Genomic DNA, 18,356 nt, shown 5'->3' with positions numbered 1-18,356 from the left:
GTTTGACAGCCATTGGCTTAGGGGAGAGGAAGAAACTTACTCAAGGTCACAAGAGAAAGAATTAGGGTCCCTAAATTTATTTTTGTTCTGTCTTGAATTTTAGAAAAAAATTTAGAAAAAAAATTAAATAGCATTGAATAGGTACACAACTTAATTAGGAGAAATAATAACCACTAAATGTAACAGGTGTTACTTAAAATTTCTTATATACTTTTTCAGGTTATGTTCCAAACACAAAACCTTCTGAATATTTTTATCTCAATATGTCTTATAGTGTTACAAATAAATCAAACTTAAAAATATTTTTTAAATATAAAAAAAGTATATAAACAGAATCATGTTGGGAATTAAAGTAGAATACTTTAGATATTAGATTACTGGAATATACTAGATTATTACAAATCTTAAAAATGTTATATTAATATTTTATAATACTAATAATATATTATTTTCATGTTAGACATACTTTTTATTTCTTAAGTAAAGAATTTCTCTCAAAAAGAACAAAAATAATAATGTTCTATGTTTGAATTGGAAGGTACTATCATTTATTTTTTAACTTATTTTTCTGGACAAAGCAAGTTTTAAAAAAATGTCTAGCTTTTATAAATGTTATTTTTACTTTGCTTAAATTTTTAATCACCACTTCAAAATTTAGATTTATAAAGGAGATTCATTTTCATGTGAATTTTTACAGGATTAAAGTATTTTTAAAGATAAATTAAAAGACACTAAAGTCAATATTCTTACTAAGTTATATGATACACCCAAGAATCTTAACTCGTAGAGACCATACCAAAGGCCAGAATTCAAATGTCTCAATAATTATGTCAAAAATTCAAGAATAATTGCAACTTATGAGCACCAATATGGGTTATATTATGGAAAACTGTGTTTAAAGCTATGACTGATTAATATTTTAATTCCACTCTGGGAGTAGAAACATACTTTTTGTGTGCATGGAAAGAAGCATAGGTGAAGCTCTTTCCTTCATATTCAGCAAAAAATGTACTTTCTTCCAAAACGATGTGGTACACTTCATTCCCAGAGCATCTGCCGTACATCTTCTGCCATTGTTCTGGCGATTGCTGGCCTTCTCTGCAACAAAAGCATACACACATACACACAGAGAGAGACAAACAGGGAATGTGGTTCAAAAAACGGTCCTTGTCACACATAATCTGGAGTTTTCCAACTGTAAGAATGGACAAGCACAGTTCAAAGAAGTTATCTGTGTGGTGCTCAAAATGATGACACGATTTACAAAGAGTTGCTATAAAAATTTCAAAACTAACACAACATAGAAGCTTGGGAGATGGCAAATTTTTAAAAAGTAGAAGGTTTTCACAATCCAGTTAATAAAAGCATTTATTGTGATCATGAACCAGTGAGCAATAGCATCTGATTTTTAGTCTTTGTTTATGTATATCATGTCATGCACGACCTATATATAATACTTGCCTTATAGTCTCAGTAATACAGCCCACTTCATCCCCTTTATGATACCTGCTTGGCTCCTGTATGTAACTGACTTTGCTTTGTTTTTAAAATTATGAATACATACATCTCACATTATCAGTTTGATTTTATAGGAAACATACTCTTAATTTCTGTCCATATCATAGCAATGGATTTCTTCCAATTGTGTACCAGTTAAGAAAAGATACCTCTTTGTGATAAAAGTAAGGATCTCCAAAAGAGATTGCCAGAAGTATTTTTTAAAAGAAGATAAGTTTATCACAGAAAGTACAGTTTCTTTTTTATTCTAGAATATTCTGCTCAGTGAGTTTGGAAATTTATTAAAAACTCAACTTATGACAAAATTTACTGTGAATATACAATAATGATTTTTCCCATTTTGTACAATAAATTCCATTTACTTTTGGTGAATAAAGTTTATGAACTCTGTAAGTACAACAAATGCACCTTCTAGAAGAAAAGAGATGAATTTACAAAAATCAAAATATTTCATCATAACCTCTGTAGCTTCTGGATGGATTAAAGCAGACAAGTCATACTTATCATATTTTAAACTCTGAGTTTTGTCTGAAAACATTATAAAACATTTATAAACATTTTCAAAGTGTCAATAAATTTTTAAAAAACCATATATTTTCCAGGTATGTTTCACTTGCACTTCATTCCTTCTTAAGGATGTTTAAGGGTTAAGAGTCTGAGCCTTGGAGTCTGACTGCCTGATGTGAACCCTAACTCTGCAATCTTGGGTGAGTTATTTAACTTCTCTGTGATACTTTACTTCTGTGAAAAACATTATCAGTCTCACTGGGTTGGAGAAAATGCAGTGAATCAAGTAAATCATTTAGCAGATGTTGGGAACACAGTAATCTTCAGTAAATGTTCGCATCCATTATTATTTTGCTGTTATATCTTCCTCATTGCTGAATTCGGGAGCCACTTTCAACATTCCTAGTCACAATATGAACAATATTGCTCTTAAAATCTTCACCCTTTCTTCTGTAATGTTAACATATTTTTGAAACTAGGAAAATAAAACAAAACACGTTTGACTATTGACTATATATGGCTACACCTAACTACTACTTCCTAAGAATGATTGTTCTTGGTGGAGAAAACTCTTCCTTTGGCCAACAGAAATAAAACTATTTTTGGTATGTAACATGTTGCTACTTGGCAAGATAGTACTTGGCAAAGATAGAATTCGTTTAAAGGGCTGAAAATGTAAGAGAAGGTGCCAGTAATTCATCAGGGTTTGTTTGTCATCCAAAAGGCCTCATGGGGTCAAATAATTGTCACATAAGGGCACTAAAAGCTATTCAAGAGAATCACAAATCTAATTCCAGCAGCTGAAATGGAAATACAATATGGTAACTTGGAAGGAAACAGAGAAGGACAGGGTCAGACAAGGACAGCTCTGATGAATTTCCTTAAATCACTTGCTGGTTCCAAGCTATTTTATACTGGCACCTTTTTACCAAACATCTTTAATGAATCTCTAAATTCAGCTAATTGTAAATATATAATTCTTTTTTCTTTCACTTCATGTTAATTACTTTAGAAATGTTGGAAATGAGCAACTCCATCTACTACTAATGGGTATGTCCAAGTCTCACTTATTAATTCCTACATGAAATATTTATTGAGCACTTGGGATGCGGCAAGAAAAGTTCTAGATTTCTAGGCGATGACAGTTGACAAAAAGGGCAGACATACTTTCTTTCTTGAATCCTTTAGTGGAGGAAAACTGACAATACAGCAAATTATGTGTTGGAAGTGATAAGTGGTGGGGGGAAAAATAAACCAGAGAGGGAAATCGTTTTCAGGGGTGGATTGGAGTATAAATAGTACGACTGAGGAAGACCTCGCTGAGAGAATGACATTTAAGTAAAAACCTTGAAATGGATGAGAGAGGTAATCACAGGGGAGAAGACTGTTTCTGGCAGAAGCAGCAGCAAGTGCTTCCCTGAGGCAGGGGGATGCCTGGTATGGCTGAGGAGAAGCAAGGAAGCCAGTTTGGCTGAGGTTGAGGAAGGAGGAGAAAATGAGGCCAGAGAAGTAACTGGCAGGGAGACAGGTCATGAAGGGATTTCTAAAATCTTACTACTTTGACCTTTGTAGGGAAAATTTACAAAAGATTCTGACTTATACTTCGCAAAAATCCCTCTGGTCATTGTCCTGAGAATAGACTGAAGCAGCAGCAATGAGCAGTGAGGAGTTTATTGCAATGATTTAGCAAGAAGATGATGGCTTGGACCAGGTGAGATCCTGGATGTGTTCTGCAAGTGGACCTGAAAGTATTTGCTGATGGAAGAGAAAAATAAAAATAAACACCTTAAGTGCCCATGGCCATCAGAAATATGAAAATTAAATGAATAAATATCCATACAGATAAAAGTGAAAAAGTAAGTACTAATGCTTATAAAGCACCATGGGGAAATCTCAAATACAAAATGTTAAAAGGATTAAGTAGCTCTAGGTGGCTCATTTAGTTAACTAGGTCCTAGGGAAGAAGACACATAAATCAGAGATAGTATATGTGGGCTTCACAAACATGTGGAATGTTTATTTTTTCTAAATTTGGAACGCTAGGTTCATGGATGCTCATAATAATATTCTTATACCTTTGAATATCTGAAATATTTTCTAACAAATAAAAAATAAAATGCATCACCAAAGTGAAAACACAAACCAGGGCTAGTAGTAAGGATTTTAAGCTTTTTGTTGTTATGTTTTTCACTGCTACCTTTCAAGGCAGCATTACAGGCTACACTATACAAGGCCTCCCTGCTTACCAATATTTTGAGACTAACATTTTATTTAGGCAGAAAGTAATATTTTCCCCTCTTACTATGAGGAATGTATCAACAATTTTTTTCCAAAAAGCTACCCAGTTATTCAATTTATTGAATAGTCCATCTTTTCACACCCTGGTTTAAAATAACTCCCCTATCAAACACCAAATTCCTGCTGCCTATGGGCCTCGATCTCAACTTTCTAGTCGGTCAAATTGATTTGCCTCTACCCATTACCTAACACTACCTATGTCGACTATTGTAGCTATAAAATTGTTTCAGAATACATCAGGATAATCCCTCTCGTTATTATTCTCCTTCAAAAATTTTCTTGCTATTCTTGTCTCTTCATTTTTCCATACGAACTTAAAATCAGCTGGTATACTTCAAGAAGAATACCTTTGATATGATTATTGGGATGATTAATAAATTTGGGTGAAATTGACAGCCTTGTGATATTGACAATCTTCATTTGTATGTTTATTACTTGTCTATTTCTTCCACCATCTCTCACTCATCCTGCAGCAGAATGTAAGCACCAGAACTTCTCAGTCCATTGTCTATCCTGATCTCTGTGGGATCTCCAGTAAATAGAACATCTTCTAGAATACAGTGAATGTTCAAAAAATGTTTGTTTAATGACAGCATTTAATTCTTCTGACAATCTGTGAGATGCATGCTAGTATTATGCCCATCACACAGATAAAGAAACTGAGGCTCAATGGTTTCAAGTCTTTGGTCTTGCCAGCATGGACAGACCAAAGAATTCAACCCAGGCAGTCTGGCTACAAACACTGCCCCTTACTCCGAAGCTTCAGTTCTGAGTAACTCCAATATTTAGTGTGAATGTGTAGCTGTTCTATTTCTTTTCTTCAGGATACTAGAATGTGAGAGCCAAATTTTCCTTTTACCCTTATTAATAATACAAGGCATTTTATAGCCTGTAGATTTGTAAAAAACAAAAACAAAATAAAAAACTTCTGATTTGTCTTCAACTTACCATTCTACCCAAATTTTCTTTTGTCTTTTCCCACTTTATGTATCTGGGGAGACTTAATTCAAGATGATTTTTGAATGAGAGGAAATGTATCATATAAATAAATAATATATTTCCAAATATTTTATACAAGAGAATTCTTTAATTCTACCACTTAAGTAGCTCTTAAGTAGCACTTACCTATTTCTCCACCATCCACTCTTACACTCCTAAAAACTGTGCTAACCCATCTCCTAGTTTCCTTGCTTCCTGTGTTGATTGGTGCTACATTAGGAGTGAATTTCAAAATCTCAAATCACTTCATGTCACTCTCCTGCTGAAAATAGTTAAAGGGCTTCCTCCTTCCATTTGAAAAAGGTGAACTTTCTTACCATCATTACAAAGCCCTCCTGACCTATGCCATGCCTGTCTTCCAAATTTCAAATATCATTCCTGTGTCGTTTCTCTTGAGTTCTCCAGCCATGAGCAGTCTTTAATTTCCCCTGAAGAAGAAACTCTCTTATCTTGGTCTTCTCACAATGCTGTTCTTTCTTCCTCCTATGCCTTCCTTGTTCCTGGACCCACAGCTCAGGCATTACTCTCTCAGCTGTGCGGTGGTGTACTTCCTTCATGATATTATAACACTAAATTGTATTAACTAATCCTTAATGTCTTGCTTCCCTGTGAAATAGGTCCCATGAGGAAAGGGATCATGTCCTGTTTACCACTGTATCTCTGAGACAAGACATCTGTTCTGACACAGAGTAACTGCTTAATAAATGTTTTGTTAAGTGAACAAAGAATAACCTAACAATGTTCTTCATGCTCAGTTACTAAATGTTCTGCTTTTCTAATCATATAATTCCTTTCTCCTTCACCAGAATCATGTTTTAGGCCTCACCAATTACTTTCCCCATGATGAATTTGCTGTTAGAATGCGAGGAGGACCTTCACTGAGTTTCATAATCATAAATGGATATGAAATGAACTTAACCTCAGCAGCAGTAAACAACACGAAAGATATTAAGGCTAAAAAAGCAAAGAATGGAAAGCTCCGTGAAAAGCCATTTTAAAAAGACTTACTATGTGTTTACACTAATCAAATGAACATTTAGGGAAAATAGTTGGCTTGTGCATTTAATTCCTGTTAACCTCGAAATAAACCCCAACCTGTAAAGTAGGATAGCCCATAGTCTATTTCATACACTTTCGAGGCTGCTCTACCATATTGACTGGTAATTAAATAGTAATAAATTCTTCCTAGACAGGTTTAGGTACACCTTTATTTTCAAAATAATGGCAGCTCCAGCTGTTTGTAAAGGTGTTAGTAGAAAAAGAAAGAAGGAAGAAGAGGAATATGAAAAGAAAATATTCTACTAAGAAAGTAAAGGAAGTACAGAACGAACGTGTATGCTCAGTACTTGAATCTCTTTAGATCTCTATTTGCCCTGAATAAAGGGTAATGCTGTGAAATCCATGCATCCAATACCATAGTCATGAGAGCCTTAGAAAAATGTCAGTGGGAAGCTTAGAAGGAAAAGAAGCTTGTGCCTGCTCTTGTCTGCATTTTAAACCCTTAACAAAGGTCTTAGTGAGAAAAATATTTGGGAAAAAAAAAAGGAAAGTGTAAGGACAGGTGATAGAGAATTGTTTATGAGAAAACAAACAAACAAACAAATGTCCGGTGAAGTAAATTACAACTTCCATGTTAGAATCTTCACGACCTTGTAGCCTTCAGCCATGCTCTGTCAAATCTCCATCCCTGTCCTATAATAATAATGTCTTGGGCAGATTCCACTTCTTTCAAATCATGTTCAGTTATTAAAAAACCCAATCCCATCTGATTTGAAACTCCAATCTTCCCAGGTCAGGCTAATTCTCCCTGGAATGCTGATGCTTAGAAGTGACTCTAACTGGTCAGCAATGGCCTCTGTGAAGGTGTCTTGTAGAAACATGTGAACATACTTTGTGGGGTATGAGGGGTGGGCCTCTGGGCACCATCACTGGGAAGCAAGAAACTCTCTTTCACTCTATCTCACCTACTTCCCAGCAACACATCCCATCCACCCTATGGCTGCTTGGGTTTCCTCACCTTGTAGGCAGAACCCTTAGATGGGGTACCACAGAGAGAGAGTGCAAATCTTTTTAAGCCATCAGCTGTGCTGCTGGAAACCCAAGCATGGGAGGGAAGGTTCTGCCATCTCTCTCTCTCAAATTCTTTCTTCTTCAAGTTCAAATAATCACAGAAAACTACATACGCAGATGTCCAACTAGGGAACGAATTGCTAGTTCCCACTTTCTGCAGATACTCCACGAGTATTAGGTCATTTTTTGGACTTCACTTCATGAGGCTGGGGGTAGGTGCAAAAACACTGTGCTGCACTACTGTTCCCTCTCTGATCTTCTCTTTCTACAGAAAGGTGGGGAGATTAGAAAATGGGATACTTGACTCTTTTTCCTCCTTGGTTTTAGGTTATGGTCACCAATCCTGGGACAACATGAAAAGTCCCTCTCATGACCATAAAAGGCCAAACAGTGGGCAGTGACCCAATTCCTGGAAATCTCTGCCCCTTCCCCAAAATAGTTGTAATAATTCTCCCACTAATGAGCCTATGAAATTACCCAGCCCATAAAGAACCAACCACCCCATATTTCAGGGCCTCTTTCACTGTCTGAGATGGACCACATTCTGTCTATGGAATTCTGTCTCTAAATAAACCTGCTTCCACTTTAAAATAAATAAATAAAAATAAAATAAAAATTTAAGAAAAGGTATGTTCGTTCTATCCTGTTTATTGTTCCCAAGTTAGAAATATCATTTGCTCCAGTTAACTTTTCAATGGTGCATAAATTAAATTTGAAAACTGATTTTATTTTTCTTTCAAATGCAAGTTGCACATCCCTTGTTAACCCACGATTACACTTTCAAGGCAAACGGGTTTTTATTGCCAGAGAGCAAATTAACTCCCATACAGTCTCCTGTGCTTCAACACGACCAACCAGTTGGAACAGGACTGTCAGCTAATAAGTGCTTGGGTCTGCAATTTGCAGAAACGTGCTTCATACAGGCCTCTGAAGGCAGTAAAAGAATCTGACATGGTTTTGGTTTTCAAAATTTCCCTACATCAGGGCTTCCCCTGTGGGGCGGTGGTTGAGAGTCCGCCTGCCGATGCAGTGGACACGGGTTCCTGCCCCGGTCTGGGAAGATCCCACATGCCGCGGAGCGGCTGGACCCGTGAGCCATGGCCGCTGAGCCTGCGCGTCCGGAGCCTGTGCTCCGCAACGGGAGAGGCCACAACAGCGAGAGGTCCGCGTACCGCAAAAAAAAAAAAAAAATTCCCCCACATCAAATTTTCCCAAAAGGAGAAAATAAGAATCTAACTGGAATTTCCTGTTCCAGATACAATACCTTGAAGTCTTATTATACTGCACTCTCTGTTCCTATTTCAGGAATGTACTGAATGACCCTGCTCAGTAATGTGGTTTGCATTTTTTTAAAAACAGCATACAACCTTATTTGATGGACAATACCCTATTTTTATGAAGATGTATGTTTTTGTAAAACTCAAACTAATAACTTTTAGAAGGTAAAATTTGAATTTTACTTTTATATTTTCTTTGTGTATTTAAAGATGCCACCAAACTAAAGGTAAACTCAAGAAGTGTAGGCAGGCATTACTGCCTTCAAGATTGTACAATGAAATTATTAGTGCAAATCCATCTCTTCTACAATATTATATCTGTCATTTAAAACACCTCTGCATCGTAATTATTGGATTTAGTTTTGCTAGTACATTTTGTTCTCTTCAATCCTAAATAAGGCATTTAAATATACAAAAAATGGTTAGTTTCAGATTCACCAAAATTGACACAGATTGCCAAATTAGTTGCTTTTATATACTTATTTTTATTACCAAACTAAATTATTTTCACATCAATGGGAATAAAGAACATATTGTCACAAGGTATCTTTGGTATAAAATCCATTCTTCAAAATGTAATAAAAGGCTTTACATATAACTGGAGGAAATCTTTGCCTTAGGAAAAGATGTCATTTAAATTTATACTTGCAGAGTTACATAAGATAAAATTTCCTTATGATGTTTTATTTTAAACATAAGAAAATCTATTACCTCATTATACTAGATTGAAAGTAGATGTAAAAAGTCTAAAACAAGTGACCCAAAGGTTTTAATATAACTGAAATTAACATATTTTATTTAATTCCATACTCTAGTAGTTCACCAGTTTAATGTCAGCTTGCTTCCAGATAACTGTTTATATTCTTTACATGAGCCTCTCTGAAAACATACATGAATTACATTAATTCACAATTGTCCCAAGCTTTTACTTTATTTAAAAATTAAAATATTTAAATGGTATTCCAATTCCCTTTACTACTAATGTCAGGAATCTACAGTGAACACTGCAAGTAAAAGAAATGATTTTGACAAATTGTAGCCTGTGTCATTGAAAACATAATTGTAATTTATGGAATGGAAAGGGCATATTAGAGTGGACAGAAACTTCCACTACAGGTGAGGCTACAAAAGAGAGAGCTAACACAGAACTTTGGATGAACGTTTATTCTTGCTGGTCTGGGGATCGATCTGACACACAAATTGTGTGTCATACCTAGAAAGAAAAGTAGTTAAGTAGACTACTTTTCAAGTAGTCTAGTCAAGTCTAGTAGTCTAGTCAAGTAGAAAGAAAAGTAGTCAAGAACTCTAAGTAGAGGAGGTAATAAAACTCAAGATTAAGTAATAAAACTCAAGATTTTTTTTTCCCCAGCTTTTTATGGTATCAGACATCAAAATAAAAACCTGAGTCCTAACGTTAAAACCATGTAGAGGATGATAATCAATTTTCAGCCACTAGATGGAACCAGAAAGCTGTTTGCCATTCTCAGGATAAGAAAAATTGCTGTGAAAGTGAGGAGAGTAGAGAAATGCTATACAACTTTCAAGCATTCTTAATAGTGAACATAAACAGTGAACACCCTTTAGAAAGAGATTTCAAAGAGAAATGAAATAAAGCTCCACCGTTAAATTTGAAAGGCTGATTGCACATGAAAGTGGCCCAAACTCACTACCCTTAAAGTTTGTTCTTCAAAAATTCTCGTGTGGTTTTCTGAAGTGCTCACTTAACTCAAGAAGCCACCTAATTATCACACACACAAATCCTAAAATTCTGTGAAGACTTTTCACCTGCTTCTTAAACTGTCAGGTGAAAAATAAATTCATCTCTCATAATGACAATGAATTCTCAGCTCTTTAATTCCATTATTAAAGAAGTCGTATCCCACTGATTTTAAACTGTTCTCCTTTAGCATTAATAAAAATCCATAGCGAAGGTGTACCTTCCCCCTCTCTCTCTCAGAACACAGCCTGCTTGCTTATGAATAAGTACCATACACTTAGCTTATGGTCAAGTGCTCCGTGCTCTTGTGCATTTGCATTGCTCTGCTGTATCTGTCACTTTAGTTGAGAACATCATAGTGAAGTCTTCGGGAAAGTTGTATTCTATAAATATTAATATTTAGGGATATAGGAGTTTCATAAGCTCCTATTGTTGTTATTCACATTTTATCGTTTTGAGTATGTTTTTTGCTCTTTTAAAATTATGTGTAACTGGCAAGTTTCTTCACTGGCTGTCCATGTTGTCATTTGGTTTATTCTCAAGGTATGCAAACTAATCTTACCATAGCTAAAAGAAATTACATTAATAAAATAAATCTACTAGGGGAAACTTATAATACATTGCAAACATACATAAGCCATGTTTACATTGTATTCTGCCTTGTGGTTTTATTAGTTTTTGTGACCAGAATGGAACGTTTTCATTTTTGTATTTCCCAAACTCCTAACACAGTGTCTTACACTGTATGAATGCATGTGATTGTTATCGTGGGATGAATGAATGAATGACCAAACCATAACAATATTTTAACTCTATTCAGTGCTATTTTTAGCATGGGACTTCATTCATAACTTAAATTGACCAAAAAAAAAAAATGCTTCCAGATTCTGGGCTTCATTTGAAGAGTTTTGAGGTATCTCAATAAAAATGTGTTATCAAATTTTATTACTATGTCATTGTAGGCATTTTCTATTGACCACCATCTCTGAGGTGTGAGAGAAAATAATTATCTCACAACAGATTCCCCACAGGGCTGGAAGTATAGAGTAGCAGTGACTATAGATACAGGTCCCTTGATTTTCCATTTTGTAGGCTGAGGATATTAGCTACTCTCCCTTCTACATCTCCTCCCTACTTTTCTCTAAAACATCATTTGCTGCACCTTTTTACATTGTTGAAAATGCAAATATCTGTATTTTGTTCCCTGGCTATAAATAAATCAATGGCTTCAGATAAAAGTGGAGAACCCGTTGTACATCTCAAACTTATATGTTACATGTCAATTATAATAAAGCTGGAAAAAAAAAGTACAGAGAACATGAGTTCAATGATTACATTATTAGGATTATTGCAACATAGTTCATTTAAGAGTTCAGTGGAATGCTATAATTATATAAACTTCTCTATATTCCCTGAGCAATTCAAGAGAGAATACAAAAAAAAATAATTCCTTACTTACTGACAACCTATTGTTCAGTATTATGGCACATTTTAATTTGATTTATTATAGTTTCTTTTTCATTTTCTTGGAGTTTATGACCACCTTTTTTTTTTTCCAGTTGGGAGAGAAAACAGAAACTTCCTTTGCCACATCCCATTGTATATGTTGCTTTTAATCTAGTCCAGTCTCTTGTTGAGACTTGTCTGGCTTTTCCTATCTTGACCGTAGCTTTTAGAAATCTTTGGTTTTAGCTATGGTACAGACATGTGACCTAGGTTCTACCAATTGGACACAAATGCGAGAGTTTATTTTGGAAGTGAGCTAAATGAGGAAACAGGCAGGCGAGGGAGCATCTATATTGTTGAGATGTCTGGCTGCAGAGGTAGCTGGCTCCCAGGATGTTCAGAGGTCAAAGTTCCTTATTGGGTTAGCTGTGAGGTGGGGTAGTGGGAACTGTTCGTGCATGTTGAGCCTAAATAAAGGCTAACTTTCCTGTTCTATGAGTTATCTATATTCCTCCATATACCTCTTTATAATCAGACTAGCTCAATGAATATCCTTGCCTAAAGTTAAGAATCCTAGTCAATATTGAGATTTCTCTTCCTTTCTACAACTTTAAGAGAAGTCTTCTTCATCATTACTGCTTTATAATTTGGCAGTGTTATGTCTCTAGGTGTGGTTCTCTTTCATTCATTGTCATTCACAAGCAAGAAACCCGGTCTATTTAAAGATTTAAATCTCCCTTCTTCTGTTATAATTTCTTGCATTCTATTCTCTCCATCCTTTCTGGAATTCCCACCAAATCAGATATTACCTCTTTAAGATTGATCTCGTGTACTGTGAATTATTTTTCCTACATATTCTATCTCTTTCTCTTTTTTTAAATCTGAAATCCTCAAGATTTCTATGATGTTATCTTTCAAGGTTTTTATAATCACTCTGTTAATTTCAAAAGGTCTTTACTTTCTATTTCTCTACTATAACTCCTTTTCGTATCTTCCTGGGAGTAATAATTACAATTATTTTTAGCTATTCTGGATTTGTGTATTTATGTATTATGGCTTTTCCCATTATTATTGAAGAGAAAACCATATACTCCAGAATCATAATCAACAAATTTAAGTTAAATATTCTGAAAATTTTTAACTCTACAAATAAAAAAATTCCTCGGCATTTTATTCCTTTGAACTATCATCATCACCCTTTCATAATCCTTCAGTATCCTTGTGAACTATTATTTATACTTCTCTGCTGTTCAAAAATACATTTGAATTTCTTTTTAATGTATTTTTGTTCTCATTTACTGTGACTCTCCTTGCTTCCAAATATTTGACTCTCCTTTCAAATGTTATAGGTTTTTGACCTTAGAAAAAATTGTTTACTAGTGAGTAGAAGACCCAACATCCCTATTATACCAAAACAATTCCAGTGTGAAAACAGATATTGTTCTCTTCTAGCTGGATTTGTTCCCTTCATTTCAACCTGCATGCTGGCTGTCAGCAAATGACAGGAGCCATATTTCAAAGTTCTGAGTATAATATATAGGGATATTAAATAGATTCCCTTGTCTGTGAATATGATTTGTTAATTCATATTACACAGGTTACATCTTATATTAAGCAAGAAGGGCTCAAACTATCTAGTCTGGGGTCTCTAAATGCCAGATTAAGAGGGTTGAACCCCAACCGCAAACTATATGCTGGCTTATAATTCAGACTAATTCATTTAGGAAAAATCTGATTTTTCCCAGTGGTAAGTGTCTGAATAAACTTAATTATAGAGAAATGGTACTGTGGTGGATGAAACAGGGGTAACTTGTTCTGTATACAGAAATTCAATCAAAATGTGTCCTCTTTTTTTCTAGGTATCTTGCACCCCAGAGCCTCACTGGGGGCTGGGATTTTGTCCTGCTGTATCACCTTCTAAACATATGCTGGGATGGAGGTTTCATCAAGTTTATATACTCACTTTCCATCTTCTAGAAATTCACTGAAATCTCTTCGTTTTCACTGATAAAAGCTTATGACTTTTATTTATTTGGTATCATTTCAATGGAGCAGATGAAGACTGTGGATCATAAACTACTTTGAACCAGGGGCCTCAATGAATCATCTTTAGTGTATCCTTTACTTCATTTACTTAACTAGTGTTTTTTGAGCATTCATGCTGTGAAACACTATAGAAGGTATAAGAATGAGTAAGACATGTTCTCCACCTTAAACGAAATTATACCCTATTATGCAGGAAAAAATAAAAGGACCATAACACATGCTCTGGCAGAACGTCACAAAATTCTATGTGAGTTTGTAGAAGGGAAAGATCACATTAAAATGGGGAGTTTAAAAATATTCTTGAGGAGATAGAATTTTTGAATTCTAGCAAAACCCTCTAGGAAGGCAGAAAAAATTCAAGGCAGAGGGAACAACGTTAAAAAAAGATGTAGAAGGCGGAAACCGCAAAGTATATTTAGGATCGTGTTATTTGGAGAACACGATACATATGAGTATCATGAGAAATAAGGATATAAAAATAAATTAGTACTAGAGCATACAGGGCTTTAAATAAATAAATGGATATACTTAAATCTAATTTGATAATGAAAGATGAGCTATTAAAGCCTTTCCAAGCAGAGGACTGTCAGACTGAGCAGGACCTGTATTTCTCAAGATATGTTTAATAGAATAATGTTCTAGTTAATCTTTTTTTTTTTTTTGCGGTACGCGGGCCTCTCACTGTTGTGGCCTCTCCAGTTGCGGAGCACAAGCTCTGGACGTGCAGGCTCAGCGGCCATGGCTCACGGGTCCAGCCGCTCCGCAGCATGTGGGATCTTCCCAGACCGGGGCACGAACCCGTGTCCCCTGCATCGGCAGGCGGACTCTCAAGCACTGCGCCACCAGGGAAGCCCTCTAGTTAATCTTTTAATAGGCGTGATTAGGAAAAACATTTCTCGGGTAATCAAACAGATTTTGGATACACCTAATAAAATGTAGTTCTGTGGAGATTTTCAGTCCATGTTAGTTTATATAAAAGAAAAATGAGTAACCTTCAGAGGTATATCGTTTCCCTTTCTTGCAATTACTCCATTCATACCTCCAGTCTTGAAGCGTGTGTGTGTGTGCGTGGGTGTGTGCGTGTGCGCGTATGCGTGTGTGTGTGTGTGATGGGAGAAATGGAGAAAGGGCCACCAGGGATATACAGACAATCTTTCTTAGTTGCCATGATCAAAGAAGCAGCTTTCTGTGTAACCAGAACTATCTGCTGTGCAAGAAAGCTTTCATTATTTTTCTTTCTTATCTTCCTGGACAAACTTAATGAAGTGGCGGCCTTCGACCAGGCTTCACTTTCTTATCATCTCCTTATTTGTTCACACTATCTCAAAATGAGAAAGTCTCCATCGTCCAAAATTGTTTTCTCAGAACTTCCCAGAGACCAGTGACCTACTAATTCTGTTTGCGTCTTCTCCATCTTAAATCGTCTGTATTGTCAACCATTCAGTTCTTTCTAGAAATCCTTGCTCCTTTTTGTTCTGTTAGGCTATACTATAGTTGCTGTCCTTTTCTTCCATCTGTTTCCTAAGGAAAAGCCTTAAGTGGTCATTTTCCCCAAATCCCCACCATTTCTGCTTTCACCTCTCTGGCCCTGAATAGCCCTGATCTCTCCTCCGGAACCAAGAGTAGCAGTAATTTCCACGAGCAATGATACCCGCATCAGAAAGCAAATAGATCCAATACCAAACTCCTTTCTCCTGCCAAAACCACACATTTTATAGTTCTCTACTGTCAAACCTCAGTGTGTAAAGGGATTTTTTTCTTTTTTTCTCTTTTCTACATCCATAACTCATCAGTGGCCAAGTTGTGTAAATTCTAACTTTGCAATATTTTTCTTATCAATTCTCTCTTTCCTTCCCATTGAGGATCACTAAGAGCAAAAATATTACCTCTTGGATGGGACTAATTAAATAAATAAATATTTTCATGAAAGTAAATGGAAAGGAAAAGAAAAAATTAAATTTTGATAGAGACCAAATGTCATCAAGATGGGCCAATTGAAGGTCTACTAACTGTTCTGATAATTTGGCATCTCCTTGCTAAAATCATCACCTGTTTGACAGCCTACAGTGATATCGATCCAAAGAATAAACTTCTGTTCCTCTTTCTAATGAGTTTGCCAAATAATTCAAAATGTTAATTTAATTGACAATAAGAAATACCTCTGCCAAGAGCACTGAGCCCTCAAATGTAAATGAAGTGAGTGAGAGGGGAAAACTATGACGGGCTAAAATACAGAGTAAACTTGAATGAACAAAAGGAGCACAGTTATTCAAAGTCACCTAAAGTTAGCATCATCTAGTTGACTCACAGATCAAATAGAACAAGATGAGTACATTAACATCTAGGAAAAGAAAATGTAAGATCATGACAGCATTAATGAGCCTTGGGAGATATTGTTCAGGGTCCCAGCTAAGTTGCTCCAGAGACTCCAAAATATTTTTAAAATTAATATTCCCCATAGAAAAGTACAGAGGTAGGCAATTCGTACTTAATATATGGTTTCCATCTTTCTCCCCATTATCACGGGCTAGAGGAAGAGAACTAAGAAAAGGACGAAGGTGTTTTTTAAGTGAGCAAATCTAATTCTAAGGCTGAATTAGGAACTCCATTCTCAGACCTAAGGCAGGCCTGTCACTAAAAGAGCTGACCTTTCTATCTCTAACTCCTGTTTCCTTTGTCTCTTTTATTTGTTCCACAACTCATATTTATTATTTTCCTTAAATACCCATAATCTACAGAGCACTTAATTTTAAAATATATTTTTAAGTTAGACTATTTTAGGTTTTGTATTATATTTATGTCTGTGTTTATTGGGTCTTAATGTGTTTAGCTTGTCAATATCAACTATTTTTAGTCAAAAATCACCATTAAAAGTTCATTTATGATATAACGAACTTCTAATAATATTATTCTCTCTCCTTTTTTAATGGGGAAATTTGAGTATTATCGTAAGCTTTTTTTTCAACTAGTGGTTTGATAATCTTTGCATAAAGCATTTCCTAGACTATTCAACATTTTCCCCATTATACTACTTAATTCAGCTCCCAAGTTTGTTCTCTTATTATTAAATCAATATGTTTGAGCTCTCTGATTTCTGCTGATGCTCAAAGGCAAAATTTCAAACATATTCTGTTAATAACTGAATCTTCACTACACCTTCATTTAATTCATAATACAGAAGACAATACAAATTACTTTAGTCATACAATATTCTTAATAAAATATATTAGATATTTTAAATTAAGTGATCTGTTTGGATGACTATTTATATTCAAGTGATGGTATTTATCTGTTTAAAGATCTGAAAAGGTTTTTCTTCAAAGGTGATATGAAAGTGGTCAATAAACACATGAACTAATGCTCAACATTATTAGTAATCAGCAAAATGCAAATCAAAACCACGAGACAGCACTTCACATCCACTAGGACAGTTATGATGCAAAAGGCAGATGATAACAAGCATTGGTGAGGACATGAAGAAATTGGAACCATGATACACTGCTGTTGTCAATGTAAGATGCTATAATCCCTTCAGAAAACATTCTGGCAGTTCCTAAAAAAGGCTAAATCGAGTTACCTGATGACCTGGCAATTCCACTCCTAGATATAGACCCAAAGAAATTAAAGCACATGTCCACACAAGAATCTTTACATTAATATTAAGACCTGCCTTATTCACAATGTCGTAAACAGCCCAAATATCCATCCGCTGATGAATAGAAAAGTAAAATGAAATATACCCATACAATGGAAAATTATTCAGTTATAAAAAGGAACGAAGTAGTGATGCATATTACAATATGGATGAACTTTAAAAACATTATGCCAAGTGAAAGAAGCCAGTCCAAAAAACAAAAAAGCACATATTGTATGATTCCGTTTATATGCAATATGCATTGTCCAGAATAGGAAAATCTATAGAGACAGGGTAAGATTAGCCTATGGTTGAAAGAGTTTGGATACAATGTGGGCGATTGCAAAAAGGTAAAGAATTTCTTTATGGGATGATGAAAATATTAGGAGTTAGCAGTGATAGTTGCACAGTACTATGAATATGCTAAAAATATTACATTGTATACTTTAATGTGTTAATTATATGGTATGTGAACTATATCTCAATAAAGCTGCTATAAAGAGAGTTATTTTGGTAGACTAAGGCATTTATTGTATCACTTAACTGAAAAATAATTTTGCAGGTCAATCTTACTTATGGGAAATCCTTAATTATGTGGTAACAATGTATTCAACAACATCACTTTCATTTTTAATATGACAAAATTCATTAGAGTATATTAGGAAAAGTCCTATTTTAAGTGTCGCTGAAATTCTTTTTAAATTTATGTTAAGTGCAATTTGTTCACCAGGCAATATTGTGTGCCAATAAATAATATTTACTAGGAGTTGGAAAATGTAATTTAACCGATCTATAAATACTAATGTGTGTTAGTGGTGATGGGCCTCATTTTATCATTTGTGCA

General features: G+C 35.1%; 1 protein-coding gene across 1 annotated transcript in view; it reads right to left on the bottom strand.

The window, feature by feature from the left end:
• The window catches only part of KCNT2 (potassium sodium-activated channel subfamily T member 2), a 180,760-nt gene that overhangs the window by 106,169 nt on the left and 56,235 nt on the right, over nt 1-18,356 (bottom strand). Inside the window, exon 5 of the mRNA XM_089901855.1 lies at nt 949-1,098. Within this exon, the coding sequence (XP_089757981.1) occupies nt 949-1,098 (150 nt within the window). The remainder of the gene's footprint in view (nt 1-948; nt 1,099-18,356) is intronic.

Source organism: Delphinapterus leucas, chromosome 1 (genome assembly GCF_059928025.1).
Source record: "Delphinapterus leucas isolate spDelLeu-1000000601 "Yukka" chromosome 1, BTC_Dleu_Yukka2, whole genome shotgun sequence".
Classification (NCBI taxonomy): Eukaryota; Metazoa; Chordata; class Mammalia; order Artiodactyla; family Monodontidae; genus Delphinapterus; species Delphinapterus leucas.
The sequence above is the reverse complement of the archived record's forward strand: the minus strand, read 5'-3'. Positions and strand labels throughout refer to the sequence as shown.